Raw genomic sequence first — 11,871 nt, forward strand, 5'->3', positions numbered from 1 at the left:
TTACAAAGGAAAAGGTCATGTGGGGATTAAACAAAAACACCTTTGTCATGAACACGGGGCAGACTTCAGGTTATGGGCGGCACGGTGGCTCAGTGGTTAGCACTGCAGTCTTGCAGCGCTGTGGTCCTGGGTTCGAATCCCACCAAGGACAACATCTGCAAGGAGTTTGTATGTTCTCCCTGTGTTTGCGTGGGTTTCCTCCAGGTACTCCGGTTTTCTCACACACTCCAAAGATATACTGATAGGGAATTTAGATTGTGAGCCCCAATGGGTACAGTGTTCCTGATGTATGTAAGGCGCTGCGGAATAGGTTAGCGCTCTATAAAAATAAAGTTTTTTTTATAGTTCCCCATATCTTTGTCTTCTCGCTTTATACATGATCCATACTCACCTCCTGTGACATCACACATTGCAGTGATGGGGGACTCATCCACTTGGACAGTATTAATCTGCTCCTGCTCCACAGGTATCGCACCAGGAAGCCGAAGAACTAAAGCAAAAAGTCTCTGATCCCAACGAAAAGGTTCCTTCGTTAACTCACTTCCGGGCAATGGAGAATTTAAAGGCAAGTGGAGCTAGAAAGAGGGAAGAAAAAGAAAACATTCAGATCCAATACATAAACCTACAGCGACTAAGGCCTACTGCTATACGTTCCTCCAAGTCTGTATGATAGTCATTCTCCCCTAAAATCCCGGCTGTGCTGCCTTCACGCTACCTGGAGGAAGCCACTTACTTCTTCCTGAACACCACTCGCTGATGTTAGTTTACTTCCATCAGTTATTGCTATAATGATGGCGGGTTCCAAGAAAAATGGATTCCTCCCCTGTGGATAAATGAAAACCACCATCAAGTAACATTACAAGTCAAGGAGCTAAAAGAAAACACTTAGCAATGTGCAATGTCCTCAGATCACACGCATTGAGGAATCTGTTCTCTGGTGTCAGAGTCGGGAGCAGCGGTCACGGTGGTGATTGTTATATGCAGCACCCGGGCCAGAATCTGACTAGAGGGGCGCAGCTCAATACACGTGCATTGAGTTAGGTTGCACCTGTTGCATTCTGGCCAGAAGTCTGCATATGACAACCACCACCAACGTGACCGCTGCTCCCGGCTTTGCACCGGAGACCCTCCACAGCGCGCGAGATGTGAGGATTCACAAGTCTGTAGTCACAGAGTGATACATAGAGGGACTGCAGAATTGTGGATTTAGACCAGAGAACCCCTTTAAGGAGAAAAGAAAAAAAACTATACGGTGGTAACTTAGCTCTTGACTTTAGTGAATTCAGCTTTTGGGCAGGTTCCTTAGCCTGAATCACCTGTGCATAGCATGCATCAGTACGGGGTGCAACAAGCAATATGGGAGACAATCACTTCTTGACTATGAACCAAGATGCATCTAGGGGACTGAACTCAACTCTTCTGTGTGGGATTTTTGTTCAGGCAGGTAAACTCCGTTTTTCAAGACCTTTCAAGAAACGCTGCTATCCCCAAGTGTAACTTTTGTTATTTGGGGTAATTTAATGAACATTTGTATGTATCCTCTGCGTGTTATCACTGATTAGGTTTTTTTTCTTTCCAATGTGTTTAGGAGTTTTACTGGCGTATTTTCCAGACTTTTTTTTTTTTAAATCTCCATTCAATAAAGAAACAGCTAATTGTTATTAAAAGGAACCAGTCAGGTCCAATATGCACCCAGCCAGGACCACGAGCAGTTCTGGGTGTATTTTGCCAATCCCTGCCTAACCATCCTTGTATACACTAGCATAGATAAAGGGATCTTTAGAAAAAAGTATTTCTAAAGATCCTTTATGACATGCGAAAGAGCGCGGGGACTAGTCACAAGGGCGTTCGTTCCCTTGGCTAGTCTGCCCCCTTAGCATGTGAACGTACAGAGTCAGAGGTATTGTTATCCTCACCACTCTCTGCGGCCACTGCACCAGACACTGGATTTCGGCTCAGTGCGCATGATCAGAAGTCCTGGACTTCTGGTCATACACACCATGAAGTCGGGTGTACCTGTCCCGGCTTCAAACTGGTGTTGTGTGCATGACCGGAAGTCCGGGGACGTTTGATCCTAAGCACTGAGCCGAAAACCAGCAGTATAGGTGAGAGGGACCATGCCGCTGGCGCTGTGCATTAATTACCATGTTAGCACACCCCTATTGGTATGCTAACATGCTAAGGGGGCCGACTAGGCAAGGGAACCAACGCCCTTCTGACTAGTCCCTGGCCTCATTTGCATATCATAAAGAATCTTTAGAAATACTTTTTCTAAAGAGCTCTTTATCTATGCCACTAGATACAGGGATTAGAAATATGCATCCAGAACTGCTCGTGGTTCTGGGTGTATATTGCACCTGACAGGTTCCCTTTAACCCCTTAACAACCGCGGGCAGTAAAATTACGTCCTAGCGGTCATAACGTTACTGCCCAAGGTCTGCCGGCGGCAGCATGCTGCGATCGGCGCACATAGCTGATTTTCACAGCTGAGATGTGTGCCTGCTAGGCACGAGCAGAATCGTTATCTGCTCGTGCCGCTTAACCCCTTAAATGGCGCTGTCAATATGTGACAGCGCCATTATAAGCGCGACCACGGTAAACTTTTACTTACCGCCCGATACCGGAAGTCATGTGACGCGATCACGTGACTTCCAGTAGTTGTCATGGTAGCACAGGGTCATGTGATGACTCCTGTACTACACATGAATTGCTTTTACTTTCGCTGTGCCCGCGGCCCAGTGAAAAAGAAAGTGAGCGTATCTGCTGTTTACAGCTATGTAGCTGTGATCAGCAGATAGTGCAGAGTGATCGGACTGCTGATCGCAATAGCCCCCTAGGGGGGACTAGTAAAATAAAAAAAAAGGTAAAAAAAAAATAAAATAAAAAATTAAAAAAAAACCCTAAAAGTTCAAATCACCCCCCATTCGCCCCATTGAAAATTAAAGGGTTAAAAAAACTAAAAAATATACACATTTGGTATCGCCGCGTTCAGAAACGCCCGATCAGAGTATAAAATCAATTAGTATACGGCGTAGCCACAAAAAAATTCCAAACGCCAAAACGACGTTTTTTTGTCACCACAACTTTTGCGCAAAATGCAATAAGAGATCAAAACGTAGCATCTGCGCAAAAATGGTACCGTTAAAAACGTCAGCTCGAGATGCAAAAAATAAGCCGTCACTGAGCCATAGAGCCCGAAAAATGCGAACGCTATGGGTCACGGAATATAGTGTAAAACGTGTGCCACTTTTTTCGGACAAATTTCCAATTTTTTTAACCCCTTATATAAAAGTAAACCTATACATGTTTGGTGTCTACGAACTCGCACTGACCTGAGGCATCACACCCACACATCAGTTTTACCATATAGTGAACACAGTGAATAAAATGTCTCAAAAACAATAGTGCTATCGCACTTTTGCAATTTTTCTGCATTTGGAATTTTTTTGCCGTTTTCCAGTACACTATATGGTAAAACATATGGCTTCATTTAAAACTACAGCTCGTTCCGTAAAAAATGAGCCCTCACATGACCATATTGACTGAAAAATAAAAAAGTTACGTGTCTCAGAAAAAGAATGGCGAAAAAAAAAAACGGAAAGCGAAAAATCGGCCGGTCATGAAGGGGTTAAGGCAAGGGTGCTGAAAAAACAATAGTAAAATATGGAGCGTGTTCAGAGTGGAAAACTCCTGAAAAATGGTCAGGTTAATTCAGATGGCCAAATCAGGTAGGAAAAGCTAAAAAAAAAACTGAAAATCTACGCAGCGACAAGTTTTCAGTAGAGATGTACAGTACATGTTCATTCTTTTCAGGTTTTAGGGTGCGACCGCACTTTGCTTTTTACCTGCTTTTTACCTGCTTTTTTGCTGCTTTTTCAACTGCAGCGTTTAATGCCAAAATGGATGTGTTCTGCTTTTCAAGCAAAGTCTATGGGAATTTGGGTTTCTAGACCGCACTATGCAGTTCAAACTGCAGCCTTTTTGTTGCTGAACTTTGGTCAAAGACTCAGCTTTGCAGTGCAAAACCCAAATGGCAAAAACAATTGACCTGTCAATTGTTTTTGCCATTTGGGTTTTGCACTGCAAAGCTGAGAGATCACAGTTGTCCATGCAAGCACTGTGTGACACACATTAGGCTGCTTTCACACTACGTCTTTTTAACATGCGTCCTGAACGTTTTTTTAACGCAAAAACGGATCCAGTGCAAATGCGTTTTCATTTCAATGCATTTGCAATGGACTCGCGTTAACATGCGTTCACCTGCGTTTGCGTGCGTTATAGTGAGGATCCAGCGAGTTGCAGTTTTTTAACATCTTTCAAAAACGCTACATGTAGCGTTTTTGAGCTGCGTCCAAATACTGCAAATTGCTGGATCCTGACTATACTGCATGCAAACGCATGTGAACGCTGGCGTGCTGATAGACAGGATCCTGCTTGCTCTACTGAGCATGCCCAGAAACCAGCCCCGTGATCAGTGTCTCTCTCCCACCTCTCTGTCTCTCTCCCACCTCTCTGTCTCTCTCCCACCTCTCTGTCTCTCTCCCACCTCTCTGTCTCTCTCCCACCTCTCTGTCTCTCTCCCACCTCTCTGTCTCTCTCCCACCTCTCTGTCTCTCTCCCACCTCTCTGTCTCTCTCCCACCTCTCTGTCTCTCTCCCACCTCTCTGTCTCTCTCCCACCTCTCTGTCTCTCTCCCACCTCTCTGTCTCTCTCCCACCTCTCTGTCTCTCTCCCACCTCTCTGTCTCTCTCCCACCTCTCTGTCTCTCTCCCACCTCTCTGTCTCTCTCCCACCTCTCTGTCTCTCTCCCACCTCTCTGTCTCTCTCCCTCCCTCCCTCTGTCTCTCTCCCTCCCTCCCTCTGTCTCTCTCCCTCCCTCCCTCTGTCTCTCTCCCTCCCTCCCTCTGTCTCTCTCCCTCCCTCCCTCTGTCTCTCTCCCTCCCTCCCTCTGTCTCTCTCCCTCCCTCCCTCTGTCTCCCTCCCTCCCTCCCTCTGTCTCCCTCCCTCCCTCTGTCTCCCTCCCTCCCTCTGTCTCCCTCCCTCCCTCTGTCTCCCTCCCTCCCTCTGTCTGTCTCCCTCCCTCTGTCTCTCTCCCTCCCTCTGTCTCTCTCCCTCCCTCTGTCTCTCTCCCTCCCTCTGTCTCTCTCCCTCCCTCTGTCTCTCTCCCTCCCTCTGTCTCTCTCCCTCCCTCTGTCTCTCTCCCTCCCTCTGTCTCTCTCCCTCCCTCTGTCTCTCTCCCTCCCTCTGTCTCTCTCCCTCCCTCTGTCTCTCTCCCTCCCTCTGTCTCTCTCCCTCCCTCTGTCTCTCTCCCTCCCTCTGTCTCTCTCCCTCCCTCTGTCTCTCTCCCTCCCTCTGTCTCTCTCCCTCCCTCTGTCTCTCCCACTCCCTCTCCTCCACCTGAGAGCTGCGGACACTCGTAACCAAGGTAAATATCGAGTAACCACTTATCTTAGTTACCCGATGTTTACGTTGGTAACGTGTGCAGGGAGCCCGGCTCCTAGCAGCTGCAGACGCTCGTAACCAAAGTAAATATCGGGTATCCAAGCAAGTATACCCGATGTTTACCTTGGTTACGAACCTCCGCAGTTGTAAGAAGCCGGCTCCCAGTCTGGCACGTTTAGTTCCCATCACTCCCGATCACATGACTCCAATGCCCGCCCCTAAACATCCAGTGACAGGATCCTGCAAAGTAACATGCATTTGCATGCGTTTTTTGCTGTAAAAGCAGGATCCGCTTTTGCAGTAAAAAAACTTTCAGGACGCATGTTAAAAAGACGTAGTGTGAAAGCAGCCTTACACGTCTGAAATGGTGGCTCAAAAAAAAAAAAAAAAAAAAAAAAAAAAAAAAAAAAAAAAAAAAGTGATGAAGCCTCAACTTCAATATCATCATCATAAGAAGCGTTGGCTCAAGTGTGCATAAAAGTATGAAAGGTGAATAGTAAAAGAGGACTTTGAGCAATGAGAAGACACAACAGAAAGGCTCTGATGGATGGGGTCTGGAAGAAACTAGAGGAAAAAAATGGCTAACCGACTGAGAAATTGAAGGAAGTATCAAGTTCAGTGGAGGAAGCCCGATGATATGGGTTGTTTCACAGCCAAAGGCATTGGATACTTGACCAGGGTTGATGGCGTCTCACTGCTGAGCTATATGTGAGTATCCTACAAGACTAGTTACTTCATACACTCGAGTGCTATGGGTACGGAAAGGTCAACCGTGTTCCAACAGAACGACCAGAAGCATATGTCGAGTTGGAGGAGAAATGGTTCAATGACAATGAAGTAGAGGTGCTGTATTGGCCCCCACAGTCACCAGACCTCAACCCAATCTAATACTTGTGGGTAGAATTGATAGAAAGCTGTATACATCCCCAAGGGAGCCGACCAGTAACCAACAACATTGGGAACATGTAGAAGAGACCTGGGGTCAGATTTTGCTGGAGACATGCTTGCATCTGATTGAGAGCCCTGAAGGATTCAGGTAGTGTTGAAAGCCAAAGGTGGATTTACAAAATAATTTAAATTTAGATTTTTTTTAGGAGCAAAACAGTAACAATGACGTGACATGAGAAGAGTCTGCATAACTAATCATATGCTAAAGAGTTACAAGTCAAATCTATGTATGAGATAGCCAAGAAGGTGGTCTATAAAATGAGGGTAGTGTCAGGCTATGTGCACATATTGCTTTTGTGTGCAGATTTTCTGCACATAAAAAAACCCCCAAAAAACACATTTTTCTCGTTTGCGCATTGTTTTCACGCTTTAGTTATGGCGATGGCAGGGGTTCCTGGGCTGTACCCCTGTGATCGAAGCCAGGCCTTCGGCGGATGATCCAACTCACTGCTCGCGCCGCTTCGGCAGTTTAACCCCCTGAATGCTGCAATCAATACGATGCAACATTCAGGAGGCAGGGAGAGGGATCGCTTACCTCTCACCGGTAATCAGGTCCCTATAATGCAATTACAGGGACCACGATCACTGCCATGGAATCCCTGGTTCGTCACCATGACGACCCTGGGTTACTGAGCTACAGAGCGCCTCACACACCATGCTGCAGAAAGAGTTTACATGCTGCTTTTTCTGCAACAAAATCTGCAAGGAAAAAAGCAGCATCTTGTGCACAGCAAGTCAGGCTTCTCAGACTTTGCAGGGATGAGTTTTTCCTTTCAGTATTGATTAAAATCTTCAAGGAATAAAGCAGACAAAAAAAAAACCGTAAAAAGTAACTTGTGCAAATAGCCTTATTCTAAAAGCTGTAGTGCATGATGAGATATGGAGCCTGAAAAACAAAAGTTCAAAACATTGTTACCTTTTTGCTTGTCAGTGTATTTCTATGAATGAATAGGGTTATATGGCATATAGTACAGCAATGACTGGTATAAACCACATACAGCAGCAGTAACTTGTGCTGGCAACTCTTTCCCTCTACAGGAACATTACAGTAATGACAGCATTTGCTCATGAATTCTCCAGATGCCTTGCAAGACAATCTGCTTTTATTTTTAATGTGATGCAACTATTATATTGTACTGTACAGGGAAATTGCAATAGCTGCAAAGTCACTTCAACTGTGCTGCATAGGGAAAAAGATGAAGTTGCAAAATAACAGATTTTACAGAATCTACGTAGAATGGAGAATAAAAATGCACGCATGGTGTTTGGTTCAGGCTGAGGTCACATGTCCTGTAATCATCTGTTAGAACGGATCCTGCTTAGATCTGTTGGCAAAATGACTTTTTAACACTGGAGTCTAGGAATAACGGGATCAGTTAATGGATTGCTATTTATTTTCCAATTGAATGGCTAAATAGCAATTGGTTAACGGACCCGTTCTCTTAGACCCCAATGTTAAATAACTGATTTCTGCTTTTTTCCCCCCAACTGATCTCTGCAGGATCTGTTCTAAGAGATGATTACAGGACATGTGATCTCAGCCTAAATCAAGTTCATGAATGTTCCTGCTGATCTGCAAAGAATTTTACTTGGAGCTGCAGCATGTGCTGCACACAGCTGCCCTTCATACTGGAGCTGCAGCATGTGCTCCACAGCTGCCCTTCATACTGGAGCTGCAGCATGTGCTCCACAGCTGCCCTTCATACTGGAGCTGCAGCATGTGCTCCACAGCTGCCCTTCATACTGGAGCTGCAGCATGTGCTCCACAGCTGCCCTTCATACTGGAGCTGCAGCCTGTGCTGAACACAGCTGCCCTTCATACTGGAGCTGCAGCATGTGCTCCACAGCTGCCCTTCATACTGGAGCTGCAGCATGTGCTCCACAGCTGCCCTTCATACTGGAGCTGCAGCATGTGCTCCACAGCTGCCCTTCATACTGGAGCTGCAGCATGTGCTCCACAGCTGCCCTTCATACTTCAGCAGAGCAAAGAAGGCTGCAGCGGCCATCTGATTTAGGACGATTTTTTTTTGTCACTGAATACATATACGGTATGTGTATAAGAAAAAAAAAAAAAATCCTTCCTGTTCTTATTCCTGTGCCTCTTCAGATAGGTGATAGAAATAAAGGTAAACTTTAGAAGCCACCTAGGACAACTGAAATATGATTGAAACAAGGTGGACAGTGCTCCAGGACATGAATAGCTGCAGTTATTATACAGTACTCTCCAATCTGTAGTTTTTCAGCTGTTAAAAAAAAAAACACCACAACTCCCAGCATGTTCAGACATCCAGAGGCTGGTAGACACAGTGCTCGACACAGCAGAGTGAGATCACCAAGTGCGTCTGTGTATAGAAGAGTCTACGGTGATATTCTGCCATCAGCAGATCCGGATAAGCTGACAGCAGAGAACCGCAAGGACAATGGGCACCAACCCCGGTATAATGAGCCGACTAGTGGCCACATATAGTGTCTCCATAAATTTGATGTCTTTTCTAAGAGAACAGATTCAAATGAATCAAGCCAAGAACAGTACTGGGCCTTCTACGATCATAGACCGCCTGACAGCTAGTTTGCGGGACCCTCGGGTTTCTGGTATTTCGACATCAGGAATTGTGATGCAGACAGGGATGTTCTTTTAGGATAAAAAGGAAATGTGATCAGGGTCTGGACAAGGCATCACAATTTGACATTTCTTAAAAAGCCCCTCTGACAGTTAGCCTTACTAGGTCATTCATACAATACGGACCAAGGGCCCCAAGTGAACCAAACTATACAGGTTCCAGCTGCTGTGACTGCAGCAGTATACAAAAATACAGCCGGACACTGCACTATGTACTTGTGCACAGAATAGGTGAGATTTGAACTACATTACCGCTATATAGACCATAGTTGTAGAACTGAGATACTTCGCGGACAAGTTGGTTACAACATGGCGCACACTGTACATGGGACGCCGCACTGCAAAACTCGCCATCTCATTCCATGCAGTCACAGAACCTTACATGTATATGTCAAGTTGCTATAGGCGGTGCTTATCAATTTTGTGGTTCGGCATAATAGATTTAGGCCGGTTTCAGATGTCCGTGTTTAATCAGGTACCAGTCACACGCATGGTTATGGACATACGTGTGTCACAGGTGTGACATCTGTGTTTGCATACACATGACAGGTACCGGAGAAAACACGGGTCTGTTAAAAAGATTTTCCATATTTACCTGCTTTTTTCGATTCTGCTGCCTCCCACTCCTGACACCCGCTCATTATATTCATCGATTATTCACCGCACTCAGGACCTGGAAGCCGGAGAATCGCTGAGGACAGCACCGCGGGGACAGGCGAGTATTCTGCAAGCACAGTGACATCCAGGAGGTCAGAGTTCCCAATGAACTCTGATGTTATCCTGATGACTCTCGCAACACACCTTCACGGGTTCATCAGAGTTCATTGGGAACTGTGATGAGTCCCAGATGCTGTCCCCGCGATGCTCCGGCTTCCAGGTTCTCACTACACACATATACACTGAGCACATATACGCACATATACACACACACAAAACAGACACACATGGATACACCAAGCACATACATACACAGTGCACATGTATGTATACACTGAACAAACACACACTGCTGTATACTCACCCAGAGATGTGGTCCCCGGCACTGAAGTCCCCAGCACTGTCCCCGCTTCGAGCTCCACAGGGCACTGAATATTCAGTGAGTATAATGAGCGAGGGGTCAAGAGCGGGAGGCAGCAGAGCCGGAGAGAGGTAAATATAGAAAATATTTTTATTAAAAAGACCTGTGTTTTCTCCGGTACGTGTCACACTGATGTCACACGGATCACATTAGTGTGCGATCTGTGTGACACCCGTGCTACCGGCGAAAAAACGGACATGCCTGTGTGGGTGTGTATGTATGTATGCAGGACCACAAGGGGTCACACGGTCCGTGTGGAAACACAGACGTGTGGAAACACAGACGTGTGAGTAGCAGCAAATACCATGGGTACGTGTGGCATCCGTGTTAAAAACATGGATGTCTGAAACCAGCCTTAGGTGTAGTGATTGTCTCCATATTCGGCTGAGCACCCTTCCATCTGTTGCAGTACATTTGTAGGCCTTGGCCCAGGAGAGGAAGTCTGATTGTATAGCTTCTCATCTGCAGGGTACACCTTGTCGTTACAAGTGGGTGCTCTAACTAGCCAACTTGTGCGCAATTCTACAGGTATAGTCTACACAGTAGGTGATTAAGTTCAAAATTATGCAATTTTCACATTCCTTAGTGCCAGTCCTGGCTAAAAGTTTAGAAAATAACAAATGTTATATTTCACAAAGTTTGATGCTTTAGTTTTTCTAGTGGCAGTTTGCATTGATAGTTATGAAGAGTGATCAGATGAACCGCACGTCAACCATTTCTCAGATAAAAATCAATAGCTTTAAGAAGAGGTTCTGTTGCTGAGAAGAAGGCTTCAGGGCACTCTGGTTCAACAAGTGCCAGGACCATGTCCGAAAGAGGATTCAGCTATGGGACTGGTCAAACCAGTGCAGAGCTTGCTCAGGAATGGCAGCAGTGAGGCACCATTGCACACTCAGCAAGTTGAAGGCTTAGGGAGGCTGATCTGAAGAAGCGCAGCAATTACTTCTTTCCAATAAAAGAAAGAAAAACATCAAAGACATTCTGTAGAGGTACAGGGATTGTACTACAGAGGACTGGGGTAAAGTTATTTTTTTCCGAGAAAGCCTATTAGATTGCTTGGGACATCTGGAAGAATGATCGCCTGGAGACAATGAGGGAGCTACCATGAGTTATGTGTCATTTCAGCAGTAGAGAACCATGGCAACAATCATATGGTGGACGGTTTCATCCAGGGGCATGGGTTAACTCAATATTGTCTAACATAACTGCTATGAATAAAAAATGGGATCAAAACTTCTCCCAACTATCAAGGAGCAACATGGTGGTTAATGCATTTTCCAGAATGGAGAACTGTCACAAGGCAAAAGTGAAGCCAAGTATCTAAACAAAACATAGAAATTTTGGGCCAATTTAAAATCTCATATATATATATATATATATATATATATATATATATATATATATATATATATATATACACACACACACACACACATTATTTGTCGTGTGTGTAATATATATATATATATATATATATATATATATATATATATATATATATATATATATATATATATATATATATATATATATATATATATATATATATATATATTACACACACGACAAATAATGTGTGTGTATATATATATTATATATATATATATATATATATATATATATATATATATATATATATATTTATTACACACACGACAAATAATGTTGTTGGCATATTATCTTGTCCAAAGCAGTCACTACCTCCATGGTTCCTAATTTTAGGTTCTTTTTTCAGAACAGGGCTGTCATTAGGAGGAGTTTGGGTGCTGCCCATTAAAAATGG

General features: G+C 44.6%; 1 protein-coding gene across 2 annotated transcripts in view; it reads right to left on the reverse strand.

Annotated features, from left to right (window-relative positions):
• Window positions 1-11,871, reverse strand: part of INTS6 (integrator complex subunit 6) — a 59,311-nt gene that overhangs the window by 24,212 nt on the left and 23,228 nt on the right. For both annotated transcript variants that reach the window (XM_075337296.1, XM_075337297.1), the window contains exons 4-5: window positions 734-823; window positions 392-575 (exon numbers count right to left, since the gene is read on the reverse strand). In XM_075337296.1, coding sequence (XP_075193411.1) covers window positions 392-575; window positions 734-823 — 274 coding nt within the window. The remainder of the gene's footprint in view (window positions 1-391; window positions 576-733; window positions 824-11,871) is intronic.

This window comes from Anomaloglossus baeobatrachus, chromosome 2, assembly GCF_048569485.1.
Source record: "Anomaloglossus baeobatrachus isolate aAnoBae1 chromosome 2, aAnoBae1.hap1, whole genome shotgun sequence".
Classification (NCBI taxonomy): domain Eukaryota; kingdom Metazoa; phylum Chordata; class Amphibia; order Anura; family Aromobatidae; genus Anomaloglossus; species Anomaloglossus baeobatrachus.